This window comes from Saimiri boliviensis, chromosome 14 (genome assembly GCF_048565385.1).
Source record: "Saimiri boliviensis isolate mSaiBol1 chromosome 14, mSaiBol1.pri, whole genome shotgun sequence".
In the NCBI taxonomy this organism is placed as follows: Eukaryota; Metazoa; Chordata; class Mammalia; order Primates; family Cebidae; genus Saimiri; species Saimiri boliviensis.
Genome location: NC_133462.1, coordinates 24,623,938 through 24,649,110, shown reverse-complemented (window position 1 = coordinate 24,649,110; position 25,173 = coordinate 24,623,938). Strand labels below are relative to the sequence as shown.

The 25,173-nt window shown below is 50.0% G+C and overlaps 1 protein-coding gene across 13 annotated transcripts in view; it reads left to right on the top strand.

The window, feature by feature from the left end:
• The window catches only part of ZNF536 (zinc finger protein 536), a 486,467-nt gene that overhangs the window by 219,837 nt on the left and 241,457 nt on the right, over positions 1 to 25,173 (top strand). For all 13 annotated transcript variants that reach the window (XM_074384325.1, XM_039467086.2, XM_039467087.2 and 10 more), the window contains one exon: positions 4,198 to 6,369. In XM_074384325.1, the coding sequence (XP_074240426.1) occupies positions 4,200 to 6,369 (2,170 nt within the window). In that variant the 5' untranslated portion in view covers positions 4,198 to 4,199. The remainder of the gene's footprint in view (positions 1 to 4,197; positions 6,370 to 25,173) is intronic.

Below are 25,173 nucleotides of genomic sequence, written 5' to 3'. Positions count from 1 at the left end.
GCAAGTACATGGAAGGTCCCTGGTGAATACTGACTGAATGGCTAAGGTAAGGAATAAACGCATTCTGGCTGGGCAAAGTGTCACGGCTGGAGAAATTGGGGCCGACCCAGGTTTTGTGAGTCCCAGGCCGGGCCTGGGGCCAGCTTGTCCTGCCTCGGCTGTTTTGGCGCAGAGACAGCACACCAATTACCCCATACTCTTTCCAGGAACTCGTGCGTCCCTTTCTTGCTCTAAGTCGAGCAGCAGGCATCAGTTACAACTGCCCCATTGCAGTGACCTCAGCTGCACCTGCTCGAGGAATCACAGAACCACAGAGGATCCTGAGCTGACTGTCTGCCATGGTCCTGCCTCCCAGTAAGCCCTCCACACAGGCTTCTCCAGGGTTTATTCAAGGGCTGGGGACCATTATCCTGGAAGTGTCTCCTGGGGAGCTGGCTGGCCCCTCTGAAACCCTAGGGTCTCCCATGAGCAGTGATGGTCAGTTAAGTTCTAAAGGGAATCATTATGTCTCCTAGTATCCAGCAGTTGGGCTACGATGAGTGGTCCAAGCCTGGGGTGATCACCATGGACATTTAGACTGGAAGAGTTGGGGGTGTGGTTGGCTTTCTCTTTTCTCTTCTTTCTTTCTTTCTTTCTTTCTTTCTTTCTTTCTTTCTTTCTTTCTTTCTTTCTTTCTTTTTTGACAGAGTCTCGCTCTGTTGCCCAGGCTGGAGTGCAATGGCGCTATCTCAGCTCACTGCAACCTCGGGTTCAAGTTATTCTCCTGCCTTGGCCTCTTGAGTAGCTGGGACTACAGGCGCCCGCCACCACACCCAGCTGATTTTTGTATCTTTAGTAGAGACAGGGTTTCAACATGTTGGTCAGGCTGGTCATGAACTCCTGACTTTAAATAGTCTGCCCACCTTGGCCTCCCAGAGTGCTGGGATTACTGGCATGAGCCACCATGCCCAGCCATGGGTGGCTTTTTCTTGGTGGTTTCTAAAGCTTCAACTTCTCAGTAGTAGTCAGGGACTCTTCCAACTCTGTCCAGTTCTGATTGTAGGTGCTCTTGGACTTGTGCAAAGGCCGAGGTTAGGTCACATAAGGTTGAGGTTAGAGTGAGTCTCCATTCATTCATCTACTCAGTCAGGACATAGAACCTAAGGTGGGCCAGCTCTGTGCTAGGACCAAGGCTTTATCCTTGACCAAGGCAGACATGCCCTCTGCCTTCACAGAAAAGAAACATGTCTGTAAAAGGGTCAATGACAAAATATTGCCCCCCATGGTATGTTCTACAAAAAAGAAAGTAAGGTGTTGGGACAGAGAAGGGCTGGGGTGTCAGCCTCAGACAGGGTGGGCACAGAGGGCTTTTGTGAGAAAGGATGTGTGAGCTCAGATCCGCATGATGAGAACAGAGCCAACTATGAAGGGGGGAGGGCAGTGTGCACATTCTAGAACATTCTGTCCTCAGCTGAGGATCTAGCCAAGGCATTTAAAGACTTAAAGAGGTTACAAAGCTTTGTTAACTCTGACGAGTATGGATAGACAGATATATAGATAGATAGACAGACAGATTTGACAAAAATAAAAGAATTCCATACTTAAACCAAACCTGAAAACTCCCGTGTTTGTTATTTGACCAGCTGAGCTGTCATTTGCTTAGCATGAATGGTAGTGGTGTCGGGGGCATAGTCTTCAACTCCACGCCCCTCATCCAACCTGATTTGCAGTCTCGCCGCATTGCATATTCAGCCTTCTCTCCCTCCTGCTGAATTGGCGTCAGCTCATCAGCAGCAACCTGAAAATAGCCCATCTTCCTGGATTCATGTCTTCTGAGCTGGCCAACTGGGCAGTCTTTGGAAGTGGGCCAGCCCTGTTGGCCTTGGACTTCCCAAACTTCCACAGAGCTGTTGGGTAGAATTCTGAGCACTCCCATGCAGCTTCAGGGTCATGATCTCTGTTGGCTCCAGGAGAGGAGCCCGTGAGACTAGATGGGGCTTGAAGGTGGAAAAAGGGCTTCAGGCAGGGTTCTGGGGCCACCAGTCTCTGCCTGGAGCCTCCAGCAAACTCTGTACACCGTGCCTGCTCCTCTCTGCTAGCGAGCGGGTGTCATGAGTCCTGGGGCTGGCGGATCTTGTCCATTATCATGTCTCCAGTGGCAAAGCTAGGGACTGGCACACAGAAGGCTCTCAGTAAGTTTGTTGAATAAATGCAGCCATCTTCATGGGATATTAGCTTTTTTCTGACCAACCTCCAAAATGGAACTGTATGTCTAAAAACAATTTAAGTGTGGACTGCCCCCAGAAACAAAAAGGAAGTATGACAAGTTGGAAGCTTCTCCTATGGCAAGGGCCTATGCACCTTTACCTGTGTCTTCATGCTTTGTGCAGTTGTGTATATTTTTGATGCGTGGACACTGTTTGCCTAGCACCACCGCTGTAATCCCTCTGCCTCCTGGAAATAAACATTCACGGCTCTTTCTTCCCTTCCTTTGCAAGATGGACTCACCACCCCACTCCTCCTGCCAAGGAAGTCAGGTCTCCCACTGGAGACCCTTCATGCCATGCACGGTCTCCTGGTGGGAGGCCCAGCAAGCAGCAGACCCTACTGAGGCTGCCTGTGCTTCCTCCACAGTTGAGCTCGGTCCCCACAGGTCCCCCTGGGCAATCGCTTAGTCCAGAAATCAGTCCTGGCTGAGGTTAAGCACAGCTCCTGGACCACGTGGCTGGCCAACACATCTAAACAATGGGATGCAAACAGGAGAGGTGTGTGCAAAAACGATTCCAGTGGCAGGAAACGAATTTGGACTCCTTCGGGTGGAAGACATAGCTGGAAATAGAAGGACCCCCAGACAGGGGTTCATTGCCTTGCGAAGTGGAGCTCCCTGCATGCTCCGATGTGGAAGGGGCTGTTTTCTCCGCCCTCCCTGGAACCATCTGGCTTCAGCCATTCTGCGCAGGCGGGAGAGGGGGCAGAGAGGACTATTAAAGACAATTATGCAGACCAGCTTTGAACGATAGTGTTTAACAAACAACTTTGGGTTCTAATTTTCTGCAAAACACATACTGCAGGTACAATTTGTACTCATTATTGTATATTGGGAAAGTTATTAAAAACACTCAAACTTGGTTGAGACTTCCTGTGGCATCATCCCTGGATTTTAATGGGTTTTTATCTCATTCTATAAAAGATCTCTTGAAGCCCAATCAAAGTCCCTGCTTTGGATATCTTACCATTGAAGGCTAGGAAGCACCCCATTATATGGCACAGGTCTTTCCTGTGACCCAAATTTGAACAACTTCAGCAATCTGCTAAGAGTCCGTCAGGAGATAATTTATACTTCTTTTGATGGGAACAGTTACCAAATGACAAAATAACAGTGTTTCGTAACATAAGGGTTAAATCTTAATCTCTGAGGTTTGCAAAGCCGCTACTCGCAGTCTCCTTAAAATTTAATATACCTCGTTAATGCTTCCTTGCAAACACTGAAGGATTTTTATGATTATAATCATGTGTTACAGCACCTAGTACTGTTTCTAAGCAGCATACTAATCAGCTTAATGAGATATTACTGCACTTTTTGTTGACTAAAGCAAAATCCCTTTTATTGTTCTAAAGCCTGTCCTTTACTTTATTTTTTCCCAAAACATTATCTTGTTTTATTATGTACCAGTAAATATCATGCCATTGGGTTTTTTTTTTTTTTTTTTTTTTGGCCAAATCATAAAATGATCTCTTTCATCTCAGAGTGGTGAATGTATTGAATATAGTACGTAAACGGAAACAAAAGTTCCAAGTGGGTTTTTTGGTCTTGCAGGGAAAGTCATTGTGCTCTCAGGCAAACTTTGGACTGAACCAACAGGTACAGGTGCAACTACGGGGCAATGGAGAAAAAGTTTCACACGTAGACCCTTGACTTGTTATTAGGTGTTGAAAGGGGTAAAACATTAATAATTTAAAGGTGGATGAATAATTGCCGTCTGTAAATAGAAAATACAAGGAAGATGATCTGTCGCCAAAACCAATTGGAGGAACAATGCCGTATTGCATAATTGGCATTTAATAATTCATTTTTTTATTATTGTTTTTGACTAGAATTCCTTAGCATGGTTATGTGTGGGTAAGGCATGACATGCGAATTCCCCGCCCGCCGATGCTGTTGATTCATGGCGCCACAGCCACACCTGGCGTGGATCTGACCTCTGCCTCTCTTTTCAGGGATGGAAGAAGCGAGCCTGTGCCTTGGAGTGTCTTCGGCGGAGCCGGAAGCTGAGCCCCACCTGAGCGGCCCCGTCCTGAACGGCCAGTATGCCATGAGTCAGAAGCTGCACCAGATCACCTCTCAGCTCAGCCATGCCTTCCCTGAGCTCCATCCCCGGCCCAACCCCGAGGAGAAGCCCCCCGCGTCCCTGGAGGAGAAGGCCCACGTGCCCATGAGCGGCCAGCCCATGGGCAGTCAGATGGCGCTCCTGGCCAACCAGCTGGGCCGGGAGGTGGACACTAGCCTCAACGGGCGGGTGGACCTGCAGCAGTTCCTCAACGGGCAGAACCTGGGCATCATGTCCCAGATGAGCGACATCGAGGACGACGCCCGCAAGAACCGCAAGTACCCGTGCCCACTGTGCGGCAAGCGCTTCCGCTTCAACAGCATCCTCTCGCTGCACATGCGCACGCACACGGGCGAGAAGCCCTTCAAGTGCCCGTACTGCGACCACCGGGCGGCGCAGAAGGGGAACCTCAAGATCCACCTGCGGACCCACAAGCTGGGCAACCTGGGCAAGGGGCGCGGGCGCGTGCGCGAGGAGAACCGCCTGCTGCACGAGCTGGAGGAGCGCGCCATCCTGCGGGACAAGCAGCTCAAGGGCAGCCTGCTGCAGCCCCGGCCCGACCTGAAGCCGCCCCCGCACGCGCAGCAGGCCCCGCTGGCCGCCTGCACCCTGGCCCTGCCCGCCAACCACAGCGTGCCCGACGTGGCCCACCCGGTGCCCTCGCCCAAGCCAGCCAGCGTGCAGGAGGACGCGGTGGCCCCGGCGGCAGGCTTCCGCTGCACCTTCTGCAAGGGCAAGTTCAAGAAGCGCGAGGAGCTGGACCGCCACATCCGCATCCTGCACAAGCCCTACAAGTGCACGCTGTGTGACTTCGCGGCTTCGCAGGAGGAGGAGCTCATCAGCCACGTGGAGAAGGCGCACATCACTGCCGAGTCGGCCCAGGGCCAGGGCCCCAACGGCGGCGGCGAGCAGTCGGCCAACGAATTCCGCTGCGAGGTGTGCGGCCAGGTTTTCAGCCAGGCGTGGTTTCTCAAGGGCCACATGCGCAAGCACAAAGACTCCTTTGAGCACTGCTGCCAGATCTGCGGCCGGCGCTTCAAGGAACCCTGGTTCCTCAAGAACCACATGAAGGTCCACCTCAACAAGCTGTCGGTGAAGAACAAGTCCCCCAGCGACGCCGAGGTGCCTGTGCCTATGGGCGGCATGTCCCAGGAGGCCCACGCTAACCTGTACTCCAGGTACCTCTCCTGTCTGCAGAGCGGCTTCATGGCCCCGGACAAGGCTGGCCTGAGCGAGCCCAGCCAGCTCTATGGCAAGGGCGAGCTGCCCATGAAGGAGAAGGAGGCGCTGGGGAAGCTGCTGTCCCCCATCTCCAGCATGGCCCACGGAGTCCCGGAGGGGGACAAGCACTCCCTCCTGGGATGCCTCAACCTCGTGCCGCCGCTGAAATCCAGCTGCATCGAGCGGCTGCAGGCGGCTGCCAAGGCTGCGGAGATGGACCCTGTCAACAGCTACCAGGCTTGGCAGCTCATGGCCAGGGGCATGGCTATGGAACATGGCTTCTTGTCTAAAGAGCATCCGCTGCAGCGCAACCACGAAGACACTTTGGCAAACGCCGGGGTTCTGTTTGATAAGGAGAAGCGGGAGTACGTGTTAGTGGGAGCAGATGGCTCCAAGCAGAAAATGCCTGCTGATTTGGTTCACAGCACTAAAGTGGGCAGTCAGAGAGACCTGCCAAGTAAGCTCGACCCTTTAGAAAGCAGTCGGGATTTTTTGTCACACGGGCTGAACCAGACGCTCGAATATAACCTGCAGGGTCCCGGGAACATGAAGGAGAAGCCCACCGAGTGCCCCGACTGCGGCCGGGTGTTCCGCACCTACCACCAGGTGGTCGTGCACTCCCGGGTCCACAAGCGGGACCGCAAGGCGGAGGAGGACGGGCTACACGCAGGCCTGGACGAGCGGCGTGGCTCGGGCAGTGACCAGGAGTCCCAGTCGGTGAGCCGCTCCACCACGCCGGGCTCCTCCAACGTCACCGAGGAAAGTGGGGTCGGAGGCGGCCTCTCCCAGACCGGGAGTGCCCAGGAGGACAGCCCACACCCCTCCTCGCCATCCTCCTCAGGTAGGTTAGCTGGGAAGTGGGGAGAAGCAGCTTGCACAGCAGCCCTGTGCAGGGCTGCCTGGTTCTGCTGGCAGGCCTCCGGTCAGTTCCAAGGCCAGTGTGTTTTGAACCCCGATGTGGGTGGGTTGGACACTGAGCCATGTCTTTCTTTCTCCACCTGACTGGAGGGAAAGGGCCATCCTTGTGCCTCTTAACGCCTTCTCTTGAATGCTGGCTACCAAGAAAGTAAGTTGAGACCAGGCGAGGTAGCTCAAGCCTGTAATCCAAGTACTTTGGGAGGCTGAGGCGGGTGAATCACTTGAGGTCAGAGGTTCGAGACCCACCCGGCCAACATGAAGAAACCCCGTCTCTACTAAAAATACAAAAATTAGGCGAGTGTGGTGGCGCATGCCTGTAATCCTAGCTATTCGGGAGGCTGAGGCAGGAGAATCACTTGAGCTCGGGAGGCAGAGGTTGTAGTGAGCCAAGATCACACCACTGCACTCCAGCCTGGGCAACAGAGCGAGACACTGTTTAAAACAACAACAACAACAAAGTTGTGAGGGAGATGGCCAGGTGGTACATTTTTCAGTGGCCTAGCCTGCCTTTTTCTTGCAATTGTCCAAGCCCATTTCATAGCCTGACACTGTCTGTTATCATTTCGTCTCTGGAACTCAGGAGCTAGCATCCTGCTCTATCCCTAGATGTGAATGTGTAAGTCCCAAACTTCGCCATCTTTCTCTCCCCATTAGAGTATTCCCATTATTCTCTCATGAAGGCACCGCGGTCTCTCTCCCTAGTCCAAACCTATCTTCTGGCCCCTTACAAAATTACAGCGTGGGTCACCTGCTGGATCTGTGTGACCTAAAGAGCCCCATCACTTTCCTCTGATGATTTGGAAAAGTACAGGGGTTTGAAACGCAGACGCACAACTGTTATGTCTTAAATTGTACTGTGTTAAACGGGCGATACAGCTTTGGGGTCTAAAATAGCAAAGCAGAAAATCTGTCATCAAAATGTCTGTGAAATGATGAAGCTTCCTGGCCCAGTTTGAAAAAAAAAAAAAAAAAAAAAAACCCAAAACCAAAAAACACGCTAGCCTTGGATGACTAAATTAAAATCACCACCTAAGAGCAGGTGAGGTGTGGCCTTCATCCATATTTCCAAAACCCCTTACTAATGGGTAGTAAATTGAAAGTTATATCTCTAGCCCTTTATAAAGAAAGCACCTCGCTAATACTGTAATCATTCTGCAGCCTAACAACAGAGGAAATCGTGCCATAACAAATACCCTGTTACTAATGGTAACATTGATTTCTGCAATCAGCCATTAAGTCTAGAAAATGAAAGACAGTTTGAGGCACCTCGAGGCACTGCCTTGCCCACTGTTAAAGACATAGCGGCACACTTTTGAGGGTCATTTTGTAAAAGTTTTTTTCTTCTGTCTGGATTTCTCCCCACTCCTTGGTTCCGATCCCTGTTTTGGTCTGGGAAACGATTCACCGCTGCACTTGTTAAGTAGATGCCGGTTTTAGTTTTGCTGTTATGGTCTTGCTTCAGCATACTCTTCTTTGAGGACAAAATTAGTATTAAAATAAAGTGGGACTCTGCCGGCTTATTACAAACCAGTAAAGAATTGTTAAGACACATAAATCTGGTCTGCACATTCCAGAGATTCCGATAGCACTTAATGCCGCTGCTTAAATACCCATGAAACATACTGTCTACTCCTGGAGTCCTAGACTTGTTTGGGATTTATTACTGATGAGACACTTAGGAAGTGTCTCACCAGCAGCATGAGTGCCATAGAGGCGGTGAGGTCACAATACCTGGAGTGATGGCCACACAGAACATACCGATTCAAGGGAAGGGTTTTCACGTTGCCCTGTCTGGCGGTGGGACCCATGTAAAGATAGATCCCTACATGGGAGGCAGCCAAGTGCCAGGTATTCCAATGCCAGGAGGGACTCTTTCTGGCCTCCTAGGATGGGGTCTCCTCTTCCGATGTGTGTTGCCTCTGATTTTGGATTGGGACCTTTACAGGACACGGACGTAGAGAGCAAACTGGTTCCCTTAAGTTTTGAGAGTGATGTGGAGTTAACAGTGACAGATTTCCATCCCTCTCTCAGACCTGCTGAAATGTAAGGGTCTCGGCAGAATATTCTGACACCAAATGCTCGGCTTCATTAATGACGTGTTTACGGTGTTTTTCTCACCTTCTGGCCAAGTGATAGCCTCGTGCTATTCCTATCTCTGTTGCTTGCCTATCTCTCAGTGCTTGGTTGAAAAAACCCATTTTGCTTAAAAAGAATCAGCCATGCTCATGACTTGAAAGAGAATTATACTTGAGTTGTGGTTATCTTCTCACTTTTATTTCCCCTCATTGAAGTATTTTACAATTGTGAATACTGATTCTTTCATTTCTGGTTGACTTCTTTGTTTTCTTCATATTCAAATGAGACCCTTTCATAATTTTCTGACTAAGTAGGAGAATTGAGGGCATACCAATATGCTACCGCATCAGCTGTGCGTCTGGAGCATTCAGGTTTCTCTGGGATTTAGGACTCTTAACCAAATCTGGTTAGTCCTCCCTCTTATTTCCAACAAGTTTGACTTGTATAAAAGTGGGATTAAAATAAGCATTTAAATAAAAATCTGGATACAATGGGTATTTTATTATTACCTGTTAAAGAGAAACCTGCAAGGTGAAGGAGAAAGGAAAAAAAATCTTTAAGCCCTTAAGTAAAGAAAGAAGTACTTATTAAGGCTTCTATTAAGAAATAACTGCAAAACACGGTTTTACAAATTTCTCAGACTGCATAACAATGTCGCAAAACTTAATTTGCATCACTTGATTCTTTTTTTTGTTGAAAACTGGGTCAGTAGGGCCTGAGAAACTATTTTTTCAGATCTTAACCAATGAATTCTTCTTTATAAATCGCTGCTCTTAACATGATAGTAGTTCTGAATTCATCATAAAAAAACCTTTTTACAGAGCCTCTTAGAACAGATCTCTAGAAGAAGGCTTACAATGAGTGGCAGAGACGTCCTTTGTTATCTGATGTAATTCTTTGCAAAGAAGGATTGGGAACGGAGTGGCTGTTTAAAAATGTCTTGCTCAGACCGAGACGAAGAGGGGGTCAAGTTTGCAATCAAACAGTTATTGCCGAGATGGGCGACTGTCACTGCCTAGGCTAATGTGGGATGCAGCTGTTTGTTATGTGAGCAAAAGAATGTTTGAATCAGTGAACATGTGAAAATGATTCCAGTGAACCAGAAAATGTGTTTGTTCTTTGGCTCACCAAACTGCTGAGAACCAAGCTTAAGATCAACTGCGAAAACTAGGACCTCTGACAAATTGAGAGGTCATATTTTCTAACAGAAAATGGACAAAACTAGTGTCACACAGATCACTTTCCCATCTTCCCCCTTTGTTGTTATTTTTGTTGTGTTGTTGTTTATTTGACTTACCAGTAATTTCACACGGTGGTCAGTGTCATTCCTGCCTCCGTGTACAATGCAAAGAGCAACTATTTGGAAAGCAGGAGCTTATAAATTTTACTCTTCTATGACATTTAGAAAGCGGGGTGGCTCTTTTGATGCCTCCTCATTTCTGGCTTGCGTGCAGGCACTCTCATGGCGTTAATCTTTGCGTCTTTCTCTGAAACCTCCTCTAAGTCTGAGCTCGAATCCTAGCTTTGCTCTGAGTCAGAAAATGACCAAAGTTCTGTTTCTTCAGATTTTGCTTTGGAAATCACGCTCAGAATAATTAAAACTTAATGTACTAAGAAACGATACTCTTCATTATATCCAACAGGGCAGTTACCTTCCGAATTCCCCAGAATTTTGGAGTGGGGATAATTCAAGTGTTGACGGTGAGAAGAGGGTAATTGAATGCATTGACCCTCTGTTCATTAAATAAAGTCGGCTAAGTTACAGGATCAATGGAAAGCCAGGGAGAGATGTGAAGATGAAAATATCGTTAACCCCTACTACTTCTGGTATAATATTTTGAGATGGACAAAGATTATTTGGTCAGCTGGGCTAAAAGCCTGGAGAGGTCTTCTTTTGTTATTAGAGCTGCATTCCTGAAATGCTGGGTCTCCATCCCATTGACCACAGCATCAAAGGCCTTTATCGGGGGCGCTCTCGCATTTACATGGGGTGTATAGTGATATGATAGATTTTCTTTCTTTCCCACATCTTTTTCTCATGTGGCTCCCCCTCCCTGCCCCCATTCACGATAACCAGTGCCTGCTACACACACAAACAAATCCAGGCACCCAAAAGAAGAAAGAGAAAAAAAAAAATTTTGAGTTTGAGGATTAAGATCTTCATTTTTTTTTTTTTTTTTTTTTTTTTTTGCTTGTGCATTCCAATTGTTCTTAAAATATTTGGCAATGTCAATTAGTAACTGAGCAGAGTTAGCTGATGAACACAATTTTCCAGTAGACTGAACACCCTATTGTTGCCGAGCGAACAGCAGATTTCTGAGGTCATTATCATTCGCTGGTTGCTTGGCCCAGCTGCTTCCTGCTGCAAAAGCCAAACTTTATACCGGAGCTCGGGGAGGCTGCAGCAACAGGGGGCTGGACGCGGGGGGGAGGCGGTGGGGGGGGAGAGGGGAGCTGGCTGTAGAGCCGAAGACAGTCATTATCAGCAGAGGAAACAGAAAGTAAAAGTTTCCAGGCAATTCCAGGAAAACTGCTGGAGCAGGCGTCTTCCTCCTGTTCCATTCCAGCCACCTTCCACCTCTAGGCAGGGAATAAAAAAAGACTCGGGGCGACCCCCCGGGCATCGTGGCAACTAATCTCTTTGCCGAGCAGAACTTTGGAAAACAATAACCCCATTTATAAATAATACTTAAACATTTTTCTGCCCAGGCTCAGGCATGTGAGTGATGCCTTCCTTCTTAGATAGACTCCTTCGCTGTTACAAAAAAAAAGTGATTTTTAAAGTGATATTAGGAACGTGAAATTAGTCAACTTGGGGGTGACAAATAGGCCGCATTATTTAATTTTCCAGAAGGAGCTTATGAACAGATCATAGTCTGAGGTTTCTTTTAAAATCACATTCAGCTTTAAAGGTACCCTCTACCCCACCCTCTGCCCCTGCTTCCTTATTTTTCTGCCCCCTCACCCCACCCTAACTCCACCCTCCCTTCCCCACCTCCTAATTTGGGAGCTGGTTCAGTGAGATGAAAAGCTGCACTTTTTTTAAAGCTCAGCTGTGAAAGCCGAGCGCCATATGCAGCCCTTCCGTCCCTGCCGGGGAAGCGTGTGCAGGCGGCCGCCGTGTTTGCGGAGATTTACAGAGGCTCGTCTCGAAGCTGTGCCCAGGCGGACGCCAGCCAAGGCCTGTCCTCTGAGCTGAGAGCCGAGAGCTGAGGTGGCTGCCTGCCTAGGTGAATAGGCCGGCTGGTCAGGTGGCTCCCGGGGAATGTCAGATGGGGCACAGGGTCAGAGGCCCCCATGTCTTCACCTGGTGGCCACTTTTCCGCTGGGGTCCCGGGGTGGTCTGTCCACTTGGGACACCCTGCTCCTGCCGGGATCACAGTTGCTCTCAGATGCTGGTTGATTTATGGCTGTCACATCATCCTCCTCCTTCCTTGGGAGCCGGATGCCTACCAGCAGTTCCTTTTTAGAAACTTTTCGTTCACTCGGTGAACCCGTATCATCTTGTGTTTAGAAGCGTGGATTTGGGGACAATCAGTCACACTCTGGGGCTTTTACCATCTTTCTGACCCCTTTACATGCAAAAACAAATTCCACTTCTCTGGTGGGGGGGAGCTGCTTGAAGCCACTCCACTGTCTCTTGGCATTCCAGAAAGAGAGTACTAGCTGGCTCTAAAAGTCTTCAAACTGGGAGTATAACATCAGAGGTATGTGACGTAAATTCCCAGAGGCAGAGCCCCCTCTCTGCTCCAGCATATACCCAGGCAGGACATGGTTTTGTATGCGAGGGATTAGATTTCAGGCTGAGGGGTCACTCAGATGTGTTTATCTGGTGGCCTCACTTTGCCCGTCTGCAGGATGGGCACGGTGTTGCCTGGGCTGCCCTTCTATTTCCATCACTCATGCCCACTGAGCTTCTCAGGGGCTCCGTGATGCTTTCTTCCCTCTGGACATTAGCTCGACGGATGGAAACGTTCATTTAAACCTAAATTTAATCGTAAGAACGAAAATACAGATTAGCTAAGGACAGGTTACAATGAGGCAAGGAATTAAGTAGCCAGTTTTCAAAACAGAGCTTGAAGCGTTAGCTGTGTGATTTATGTTAACTTGAATGGGAGGTTCCAGGCTCAGGTCTTGACCACTACTTCGGGTGTGTTGGGGCGGGAATTAGTGGTTTGCTTTGCAGACAGCCACAACGTGTCTCCTGATGGAAGATCTGGCCAAAAGCAGGTATCATGAGCTTCCAGGGGCTGACTCTCATCCACTCGCACGCTTACCATGCACTCCGGTAACTGGGAAATGACACCCACCGTGTTATGTGAGCCCTGCCAGGGGCCACTTCGGAAGAGAGAGCTGGGGCAGCCTCTGCACGGAGGACAGATTGGGGTCTTTCTGACCGCCCAAATCCTTTCCCTGCCAGGTTGCTTATCCTTTCAATCCTTTCTCTGCTTTGAAGCTCTGTGTCCTACTCATAGGAAGTGCATTCCCAGGAAGGGTAAGGTAAGAAAGACCTTCTTGCTCTATACCTGAGTGTATTTCCCAGGTCTGCTCCTTCTCCCAGAGAAGTTTCTTGCAGGTAGCCTGGATGTCACAAAGGGGTGGGGACAGGGCCAGCTTTGGCAAGGCCCCTGTTATACTGGCTTCGAGATTCCACTGGGTTCTAGAGAGAGACCATGGAGATACTTGGAGATCTAGAGATGGAGACAGAGCAGATTTCTTGGGAAAGAACTGTATGGGGAGCATTTGGAAGCCTTTTGAGCTGGGGGAGTCAGGGAAGTGAGTAGTTAACTCCTTTACCCGTAGTGCTGTTTTGGAGCATTGATGGCAGGGGTGCAGAGATCAGGAGATTGGATCTGTGCACACTCTCCAAATCCATGATGACTGGGCTGGAACCTTTGCCATCTGTGACCCTTGGGCCTGTTTGCTGCCTTTCTGGATGTCTCACCTCCTTTCACCTTCCTCTCCTCTGTGGGCATCTGGTGGGCACATCTCTCCACCCTTGTTGACCGGGCTGGCGCATGGCAGGAGGCGGGGGCCAAGCGAGGCTTGCAAATGCAGAGGAAAGGGGATCTCCAAGAGGGGTGCATGGCACGGGATGGGGTGGGCAGGTGGTGGGGGGACTTTGATCTCCCCAGGAAGCAAGCGTCGCTGCAGCTGAGAGCAGCCGTGGGTCCCCCTTGCCTTTTCCTGGCAAGACGGGGCGATGGCAACATTTACTTAAGCTGTGGAGTCTGGCACTGCCTCAGCCAGGCGCCATCTGGAAAGCCCTTCTCAGAAAGCCATGCTCCCTATCCCCAAAAGAAACTTCGGGGAACAGGACTTGGGAAGAGCTGTGGGTCTTGTTTCTTGGGCACAGCCTACTCATCGAGGCACCTGAGCCAGGCTGGGATCCCCTGGGAGCCACATAGCTAAGACAGGTCTACCTAGGGGTGCATGTGGGCTCCTTGCTCTCCGTGGGGCCCCTCGGTTTAGACTCGAGCCGGGTCTGGTTTACGTTTACTCGGGCTGTGTTTCCATCTATTTGTTTTGTCTTGCATTTTGCGTACTGTCTTTACCTAAATCCTTGCATGTTGTGAGTGTGACGGGGTGGCGCCAGCTGGGATTGGTTAGTGACTGCTCCTACCCTGTCATAGCAGGGCTGATCAGCAGAGTGTAAGAGATGAGTGCCGTGCCGGCAACACGGGATCTAGAACTCAGCGGCTCAGCTTGCAACAAACAGGGCCAAACGAAGCACAGAGATTTGCCACCATCCTTTCCCTGAGCCACATCTTTTAAAAACACTACAAAGCCCCCAAACAGTGCATGTCTGAACAAACACCATCTTCAGCTACCTGATGGGTGGGCCTGGGCCAAACGGGGGCTGTGAAGAAAGCAAGGGCAGCAATCCAGGCAGAACTCATTTGCCTCCTGCTCCCACCGCCCCTAGGAGAAAGTTGTCCAGGGCTTATCTTCTTGTGGGACCCATCTCTTTGTTGCTGTGAGCCTTGGAGGTTTTGTGTGACATGTGGCATGTGTCTGGGAGAAGCGAGAGGCACAGCAAAGCTGACTCCTTGGCTACCCACCACGCCACATGGGAGGCCGGCCCTCCCCTTAATGGTGCCCGGCCAGGAGGCTGCCTCCAGTGTGGGCATGAGAATGGACTTGGCTTTAACACCTCCTCACTTGCTTCCAAAGGACGGGGTCATTTTTCAGCTTTTCTTGCAAGGCAGTGTCTCCCTTTGGGGAACCTTTCCATTTTACTCCGTGCCATGGGGCCCAGGACATTCCCCAGAGAAATCAGTTCTCTCCCTCACAGAGGCATTGTGGGACTAGACTTTTGGCCAACGCTAGTTTCTATTCTTTTGTTTGACCTCAGTTCCGCAACCGTTTGACGCACGATGAAACGGGTCTGTGCCATGGTACTCTCTTCTTTTCATTAAAGTAATGTCCAGAAACTCTTAGCGCGGTGGCGCGGTGGTTGTCATCCTGGTTTTTGGGCACTCTCAGTTGTCCTTAATCATCTTGAGAGGCATTTTGGAACATTTCCAACGTGTTAACGCTGAGTTCAACATGAAGTGTGTGCAATGGTGGTTTTCTTGAAGAACAAGACAGATACATGCTTCTCTTAATTGCTATATATATACATATCTATTATATATACACACCCATATATAGGTATTTAATTTGTTGCTAAACTATTTGTTTTTATTTTCATTTCATTTCATTTTTTTAAATTTAGTAATTTGCCCTGAAAAATTGGAGTGATCCGTCAGCAAAGCTGCTGTGTGGCATGACAGTCCCCGTTTGAGGGAGAAGGCTTGGCAGTGTTCATGTCCATCCCCGGCTGGGGCTGGGACCCCTTAGAAATGCCCTTACTACTGACTTTCAAAACCTTTCCACTTGGGACTGGGCACGGGGGCTCACACCTGTGATCTCAGCACTTTGGGGGGCTGAGGAGGGCGGATCACTTGAGGTCAGGAGTTCGAGACTAGCCCGCCCAACGTGGTGAAAGCTCATCCTTTTGTAAAAATACATAAGTTAGGTGGGCGTGGTGGTGGGTGTCTATAATCTCATTTACTCAGGAGACTGAGGCAGGAGAATCGCTTGAACCCGGGAGGCAGAGGTGGCAGTGAGCCGAGATTGCGCCACTGCACTCCAACCTGCGTGGTGATAGTGAAACTCCATCTCGAAAGCAAACGAACAAACCAAACCCGAAACCTTTCCACTTGTTCTCCACAAGTCCTGTTCACTGACTTTATGATGCATGTTGTTTAATGACTTTATTATTTTTTTCTTACTGTAAAGTGATTCCTGTTCATATTGGACATTTAAGAGATACAGATAAACAAAAAATTAAAAAAAATAAATATATATGTCTATCACCATGCAGGAATCATGACTGTGAACATTTTTTTTTTCATTAAACTAGTAAATATTTTGTTATTGATGCACAGTATATGTAAAGATTTTGGAGTACACGTGCTAATTGGATACATTTATATAAGGTGTAAAGATCAAATCAGGGTCATTGGGACCTTTATCACTTTAAATTTTTGTTTTGGCTGGGCACAGTGGCTCATGCCTGTATTCCAACAATTTGGGAGGCTGAAGTGGGCAGATCACTTGAGCCCAGCAGTTTGAGACCAGCCTGAGCAATATAATGAAACCCCATCTCTACAAAAAAATACAAAAATTAGCCAGGGTGGTGGCACATGCCTGTAATCCTAGCTACTTGGGAGGGTGACGTGAGAGGATCTCTTGAGCCAAGAGGTGGAAGTTGCAGTGAGCTGAGATTGTGCCACTGCACTCCAGCCTGGACGACAGAGCAAGACCTTGACTCAAAAAATATTATCTTTTCTTTATGATAGAAACATTTGAATTCTTCTCTTCTAGCTATTTTGAAATGTACAATAGATTACTGTCAACTATAGTCACCTTACTGATCTTTCAAACTCTAGGTGAACATTTTTAATTCATACCTTTCCAGTCCTTTTTAGGCAACTAAAAATGTGTTTAGTAAAAAAAGTACATACCTCTGTGTAATTTCTTATTGAAATATGTATCATATTTTTTTTTCTTGTCATTGAATATTTCACACAAGGATCAGCAAAGTTTTCCTGTAAAGTACCAGCTAATGAGTATTTTCAGCTTTGGGAGCCACGTGGTTTCTGTAGTGAACATTCATTTCTTCCATAAATAAGAGTGGGATGGCCAAGGCAGGCAGATCATGAGGTCAGGAATTCGAGAACAGCGTGGCCAACATGGTGAAACCCCGTCTCTACTATAAATACAAAAATTAGCTGGGCATGGTGGCAGGTGCCTGTAATCCCAGCTACTGGAAAGGCGGAAGCAGGAGAGTTGCTTGAATCCAGGAGGCGGAGGCTGTGGTGAGCTGAAATCAAGCCACTGTACTCCAGCCTGGGCAACAGAGCAAGACTCCATCTCAAAAAAAAAAAAAAAAAAAAAAAAAAAAAAGATGGGTGGAGGTGCATCTCAGCATCCAGAAGCCCACAGCCTCCCCGTGCTAGGCAGGTAATTCACAGAGTGAGGCAGACACATGAGAGAGTTTACCCTGAGGCCTGTGTAAGCCCCTTGGTGCTCACATTTGTTCTCAAAGGACCTGAAAGGACAAGGAACCACTTCTGTTAGCTCAGTAACTTTTTTGGCAAGGAGGAGTAACTCTTTTCCTCTGTAGAATCTGGCCAATCCTGGTGACTTCCTGGAGGAAGCGGAAAAGTCTCCCTCAGCCACTGTGGCTGACTCCTCCCCCTGGGGTCAGCCTCACTGGTTTGTGTCATTGAATCTGGTAGCCATTTGTCTGTGTCCTGGGTGCAGTGTTGGGACCCGTTGTTTGCATCATGCTCTCTTCGCTGGAGGACGATTAGGGTGCCCTTGTTGAGGAATCACTGATGCTGTCTCGGGCAGGCAGCTTTTCTTCTGTGTGGAGTGAATTCAAGACGGTTTAGTTCCTGCCCAGTGTGCCCCCCATTTTGTTGCCACAGCGAGTCTCAATTCAAACCGACTTTAACTACAGCTAAAACCACAGAGGAGCAGGGATTCACAGGACTGGAAGGTCTAGACTTTTAAGTGAGGTGGATTTAGCAGCTCAAATGGCATCCCCATGGACATCCCTCATAGTAGCAAAAGAGCTGCCATTGCTCACACCTCACATCCCCATGCCACCAAACAGAGGAACACTTTTTTTTTTTCTGGTGGCCTAGCAGTGATCTTCTTCATCCCATGAGGTCTTTTTATATTATTATGCCCATTCCTGAACCAGCCACTACTGCCAGTGGAATGGGGTGTCACACTTGGTTCATGGCAAGCAGGTTAGTCCTTGGAGAAGTGGAAAAGAGAGAATGCCATCTCATCCATCCCATGGCTGAATGAGACAGAGAGAAGCTTTCTCACAGAGATTCAGATGGAGGAGGAGGAATGTAGCTTGGGTGACTAAATAGTGTCTAAAATGTCACGGCTCTGGGGTTCTTCCTGTAGCAGAGGCACTGGCCCTCCTGTTCAGGACAACTGAAGAGGTGTCCCAGCCTCCCTGAGCAAGGTGGTTTGGAGGTTCTGTACCTGGTGACAAGGCTCTGTCCCTCCCCTTCCTTCATCACAGAGCTATGACTTGTGTTATTTGGGACAGCGAGTTCTTCGGTCACGTTCTCCATGGGTCCATTCCCACCCGTTCTCTTCTTTGTTTCGGTAATACTGAGTCTCCTCTCAGCCCAGAAGTGACAAAGGACACCAGCAAAATCAAATGGCATGTCCTTCCATGTGGCCATTGTGTGTGCATGGCTGCGTCCTCTTTATGTTGGTGAAGACAGGAGTGGCGCCCAAGAGAAAGGGAAGCTGGAGGAGAAGCTGGTCTGTCTTTGGGAATGGCCCCCACATAAAAGAGATTTGGAAAGCCACAGAGGAACAGTGGTTAGCTCAGGGACGGCGACTCAGGGTGCTGGGCCTTGGATGTCCTCTCAAGCACAGGGGAGCAGCCTGGTCATCTTCCTGGCACCTCCTTCTTCACTGCCTCCTCCCCAGATAGAAATAAGATGCCTGCGCCCCAAACCTGCATTTGTCCTCGCTCTGAAGGGACTCGGTAGGAGATAAGATGGCAGGGTCGGGCTGCATGGGAGCGTCAGAGGGGTTGAGCGTAGGGTGAGCCCGGGCTCCTGGCACGGGCTCCCATTTCCCGATTGTCTGGGAGTGTTCCACAGAAAGTATCACTGGGAATCTGCCCTCCCAGAGATGCCTGGCGGTCTGGAGAGGAGAGCGTATCAGCAGATGTGTCAACTGAGGCATACAGAGGTTGGATTGAGTTGTAAAGCTAGAAGCGGGGGAGCTGGCACTGGAACCCACCTCTGTGTGACCTCTCGCCTTTTAACTCCACCTTTGGGCCATGCTGGAAGTTGTGTAAATTTAGCAGAAGGCAGAACTGTAGCTCACCAGCAAACCCAGCTCTGGCTGGGCAGGCTGCAGGGATGTCAGTGATCACCCCTTCCCTCTCAGTGGGGGCCATCCCCACTTCCCTTCAGAGGAAGGAGCAGGGAAGGAGGATAGCCCCGCACTTACTCCCCTGGCTGATGTCTGATGGGACCTCTCCTGAGCCCCACACTTAGGCTTGAGGTAACCACCCCCCAGCCAAGAGCTGTGTGAATATCCCCAAGCCCCTGCTGAAGGTCACACACACAACAGATGACATTTGTTCCCCTAGTGTCCAAGACAGGGAGAAGGAAAGTGGAAGCAGCCTCTCCAAGGCCACAGGAGCATGGCCTGGCAGACAGGCTAGCACAGCCTGACTCAGGCTGCCCAGCTCTCCGCCTGCGTGAGCTTGCCCGAGTCTCAGTTCCCCGGTCCCTCTGACACTATGATGATCGGTGAGTGTCCTTCACGTGTTTTAGCCCACAGCTCCGTGTGGGGAGGTGGCCTGAGTGTGTGGCTGGCGGGAGAAGGGGTAGTAGAGGGCGTGGTAGAGGGACATTGTTGGCACCACCTGTGCCTCACACAGGAGCTTACAAACTCCATCCAGAAGTCAGTTCTTCACTCCCATCCCTTCTCCAGAAGAGGAAAGACTCCCCCAAGAGAAAGAGGAGATCTGTAACCCTCCTGCCTGGTCGGGGCAGTCCCTGGAGGTGTAAATTAGGAGGGCAGGATGATTATCTGGGAGGGCCTTCAGAGGAGGGGCAGCTGAGGGCTTCATTGTGATGGGCACAGAGGACTGGAGCAAGCAGCCACTTCACATTGGCCACATGTGGGGCTTGGGGCTGGCACGAGGCCCTGGCCCCACCTAAGATGCGCTTGGGAAAAGGGCCCAGGACTCATTGGAGGGGCTGAGCCTGCTGTGATGGATGGGAGGAGGCCAACAGGTTCCTTCCTTGTGATCACGCCTGTGTGTGTGTGTGTGTGTGTGTGTGTGTGTGTGTGTGTGTGTTGAATGCATGTTGTGCATATGGGGACATGGATATACTGGTGAGTGTGCTTGTGCTGTCCTGGGGTGGTGGTGCTGTATGTATACCGGCAGGTTTACCTTAATCCTTCAGGTGTAGGTTGCTGTGGGTGCATGCGTCCCTCTGTGCCTGTGTGTGTGTGTGTTTAAGTATGTGTTGGCCTGCGTGTCTTGGACTATGGATGTCTTGGACATGAGAGAGGACATGCATGTGTTGAGTATGTGTATTGGTATGTGCACGGGTGACAGTGGCTCAGGATGTGAATGCCAGCGTGCATTTGTGGGTATTGGGAAGTGTGAGGATATGGCATTTGGCTATGCAGTTGTGATGCTGTGTTGGCGTGGGATGGGGTGTGCGTAGTGTGGACAAGGATGTGTGTGTTGGGATGTGAGTATTCATATGCATTTGCCTGTGTTGGCATGGATTGGGGTGCATGTGTGTTGCATAGCATGATGGCTTATTACATAGGGTGGATTTGACCTCCCCCAAGGACTCTGACCTTCAGCTTTCCTTAGAGGAGGGGTATCTGGGTCCTGAGGCTGTCCTTGCCCGTTTTTCCAGAACCTTCGTGCATCACTAGTGGGGTCTTCCCTCCCTAATGCTGGCTCAGCCTCTGGCGGAAGATCTGGCTTTTGGGATGCGGGTTGGGAAATGCAGAAAGCCCTGCCTTCCAGTCTACAGCTGTGGCCTCCGCAGCCTCCTGCATGTCCTGGAAGAAGCTGGGACTTGAGGCTCTGGGGTCCTCATTCAGGGATCCTCTGTTCTGGAACTCAGCCAGCCCTGCGCCTGGAGGAAGTTCATGAGCTCCATAGGGCAGGGGTTGTGTTGTCTTCAGCCGCATTTCCATCTCAGTCCCCTGCACAGGGCATGGAGCGCAGCAGATGTCAGGGAACGTGGTCAACTTATACAGAATGAAATGAAATGCCTTCTCCCAGCAGAAAAGGCACTTTGCCCAGGAACCAACTGGGATTCAGTCCTTCCCACCACTCTTCCTGTAAGAACCTAAACACACAGCAGAGTGCCTGCCACCATAGACCTTTGGTGTGGGTTATTGTGAGCTGGGCGGGTCACCAGGTGCATGAGGGAGCGTGGGGGGCTGAGATGGGGTGCAGGCACCAAACCTCATGGTGATGCATTCAGTTTGTTGGCTGTCAGCATCTTGGAGACCCCCTCTCCGAGACAGTAGTGACCTTGGCTCCATCCCCAACTTTTCCCTGGATGACTCTTCTCCTTCATGAGCCTAAGAGGCAGCTCTAGAAGTAGCTGTTTTCTTTCTTGCCTCCCTCTTGCTGAAGTTCACCAACAGAATAGCTGCGTCACCCACTTGTGCCTGTTGGAAGCCAGGGTGTGGGGTAGAGCCTTCAACTGTGCATACCGCATCTTCGGTCTGCAGAGTGTTTAAAGCCTAAGCCCCATGGCCAGCACCTGCAAAGTGATCTCATCGCCGCTTTCGGGTTTAGCTGGCCAAGTTCTAGGGACACGATGGAGGATTGGGGGTGCAGACCTGGGATGATGGGAGTGGAAGTGAGCCTGGCCCAGCTCACTCCAAGGCAGGGATTTCAGAACGGCACCCACACATTCTGCAGCCAGCTGGGGGTATTGACCAGAGCCTGGGGACCAGATGCCACTGGAACCTCAAGGGGTCAACATTAATTGGCTTTTCACGCCCTCTGTGTGCCCATACAGAGGAGATTTCAGGAATCTCCCTTTCCTGAAATTCCAACACATCTTTTCCCAGCCATTTTGTAAGGTCAGAAAGAGCAAATTTCAAGGGACAGGAATTAGTGGGTTAGGGGAGCCATGAATTGGATGGAAATTTTCCTGGAAATCACCGAGACCCCACATGGCAGCTTCACCAGCTTCTGCTTGAAAATATGTACAGCCAGGTGCATTGGGGTCCATGGTCCTTTTTTGGTTAGTGGTTGAGGAAATGCTATCATCTCCAGGAGGTAGGGTCCCACGGGAAGAATGCTGCCTGGGTCCAGGAGACCCTTCAAGGGAGAGGGAACGTGAGTGCCGGAGAAGGGACAGAACGTGGGTGCCCAGGAGGGAGAGGGCAGAGCGGGCTCCTCCAGGGTGGGGCTCCTCCTCCCGCCCAAGCTCCTTATCAGGAAGCACAAGCTTCCATGGAGGCCTAGAGGGCCCCTTTGATGGCTGTGGCTCTTTGGGGAATTTGGATGGAACGTGCTGGAACCTCCAAGGGAATGCAGTACTCTGGAGGGCAGGGACTGCCTGATGAGAACTGGGGCCATCAGGGATGGTGACTGAGCAGTGACATCCGCCCAGGCTTCCATGCTTAGAATCCCCCAGTGACTTCTCGTTCATTACGTATGGAATTAAATCCGCAGTGGACAAGTTCCGTCACCTAACTCTCCCTGCCTCACTCTGCTGGAGCCCCGCCATCTTCTCTCTAGCCTCAGTACCTAAAGCCAGCCCTGCTGTGGCCTCAGCCTTGCCTGCTGCCTCTCAGGCCTGTTCTCCCCACCGATCATCCTGGGGCTGGCTCCATCTCACCCTCGCCTCAACGCCACTTCCTTCCGGAGGACTTTCTGGGGCCCTCAGTAGGAGCTGTCCCTCCCAGTCACCCTCTGAAGATGTTTCTCTGTAGGATTTTCATCTTTGAGGCCTTTGGAGGGCATCTTGTTCACTCTTTCTGGTTTTCTTCTTCACTCATTCATTCATTTCCTTTCTTATGTGTTGACTTGCCCCAGTGTGAGCACCAGGAGACCAAGGTTGGTTCCTTGCCACATCGTCAGTGCCCACAACAGTGCCTGGTACATTATACAGGCTCAATAAACACTTTTTAAAAATGTGTGGTAAAATACATGTAACAGGCTGGGTGTGGTGGCTCATGCCTGGAATCCTAGCGCTTTAGGAGGCCAAGGTGGGAGGATCACTTGTGCCCAGGATTTTAAGACTAGCCTGGCCAACATATAAATATATATATTTTTTTAATTAGCTGGGCCTGGTGATTCACACCTATGGTCTCAGCTATTCAGAAGGCAGGAGGCTGAAGTAGGAGGATCATTTGAGCCCAGGAGGTGGAGGCTGCAGTGAGCCACCATCATGCCACTGCATTCCAGCCTGAGTGACACAGTGAGACCCTGTCTAAAAAGAAAATGTGCATAACATGGAATTTACCATTAAGGTGGGGCACTATGGCTCACGACTGTAATCCCAGCGCTCTGGGAGGCTGAAGCAGGAGGATCACTTGAGCCCAGTAATTCAAGACCAGCTGGGGCAATATACTGAGACCCCTATTGCTACAGAAGCAAAACAAAACAAAACACAGATTAGCTGGGTATGATGGTGCATTCCAGATTCTCAGGAGGCTGAAGTGAGAGGATTGCTTGAACCCATGAGATCGAGGCTGCAGTGAGTTGAGATTGCACCATTGCACTCCAGCCTGGGTGACAGAATGAGACCCTATTGCAAAAGAAGGAGGGAGGGAGGGAAGGAAGAAGGGAGGGAGGGAGGGAAGGAAGGAGGGAGGGAGGGAAGGAAGGAGGGAAGGAAGGAAGGAAGGGAGGGGAGGAAGGAAGGAAGGAGGGATGGAGGGAAGGAAGGAAGGAGGGAGGGAAGGAAGGAAGAAAAGGAAGGAAGAAAGGGAGGAAGGAAGGAAGGAAGGAAGGAAGGAAAGAAAGACAGCTTAACCGTTTTAACCATTTTTAGGAGCACGATTTGTGCTATGAGCCATGCTCACATGGTTTTGCTGCCATCAGCACCACCCGTCTACAGAACCCTTCTCATCTGGCAAAACTGATACTCTGTACCCGTTCCCTCTAACTTCCCATTTCCCTCCCCTCAGCCTCTGGCAACCACCCTTTACTTTCAATGAATTTGAGTACTCTAAGTACCGCATGTAAGTGGAATCACACAGTAATTGTCCTTTCATGTCTGGCTTATTTTACTTAGCATGGCATCCTCAAGATTCATTCGTGTTTCAGCCTGTGACAGATTTCCTTCCTTTTTAAGGCTGTGTAGTATTCTACTGTATGCATATCCCGAATTTTCTTTATCCAATTCATCTGTTGATGGTGCGTCCTTTTGGCTATTTCGGTACACACTTGAATAAATGAATGACAACAAGGAGGGTGGGTCTCTACCTCCCTTCCCGTGCACAAGAGAGGAGTGATAGCTTTGAGCCCATGAACGTCATTCATTCATCGATTGTATCCTATGCTACTGGCTTTCCAGAGGCCAGTGGGACCTCTTTCTGTAGTAATGTGCTAATGTGCTATGCTTTGGGGTCTGGACCTTGGCCAAGATACTGAGCATTTCTGAGGGAGGGTTTTGGCATCAGAATGGGCCTCTGCTCAGACCTTAAGCCACTGGGAAGCTACTGTGTACCCTGAGGGGGCCACAGCCCTTTCCACAGCAGCTGGAGCAGGGGCACCCTGGCATAGCTCCCTCTCCTAACCTTACAAAGCGAGCTGTGCTCACAGCCCTGGCCATACACTGGCCTGTGTGAACCCAGTGCTCTGCCATCCGGGCAGGAGGTGAGGGAAGGGGAGGGTATGGCCCCTAGTGCCTGGAGCTCATGTTGGGAGTGAGTGAGCACAAATGGGCACTAGCGCCCCGTGAAAAATGTATCACCGCCCACTGCAAGAAACGTTGCGTGGTTTCTGTAGGAAACTGAAATTCCAGAAAACAACTCCTGTGGGTTTTTTGTTTTGTTTTGATTTGATTTTTTGAGATGGAGTTTTGCTCTTGTTACCCAGGCTGGAGTGCAATGGTGCAATCTCAGCTCGCTGCAACCTCCGCTGCCCAGGTTCAAGCAATTCTCCTGTGTTAGCCTCCTGAGTAGCTGGGATTACAGACATGCGCCACCATGCCCAGCTAATTTTGTATTTTTTTTTTTTTTTAAGCAGAGATGGGGTTTCTCCATGTTGGTCAGGCTGGTCTCGAACTCCTGACCCCAGGTGATACCCACCTCAGCCTCCCAAAGTGCTGGGATTACAGGCATGAGCCACTGCGCCCAGCCCAGTGTGTTTTATTAGAAGTTTGGACCTCTCCTTCAAGCTTGCCCTGTGCCTTTTAGAAATAGAATCTCTGACTCTGCAGGTCCGACTAGGTTAATACTGAGACTAGGACAAAGAGGAGGACATGGCAGTAAGGCTTGGGGCTGGGAAGGTGCTGTGATTCACTTTGATGTCTCAGAGGGGCAGGTCATGAGGATGGAATGTGGAAGGAGAAGGTCCCAGCTTGGACGCCAAGCGTCAGTGGGACTG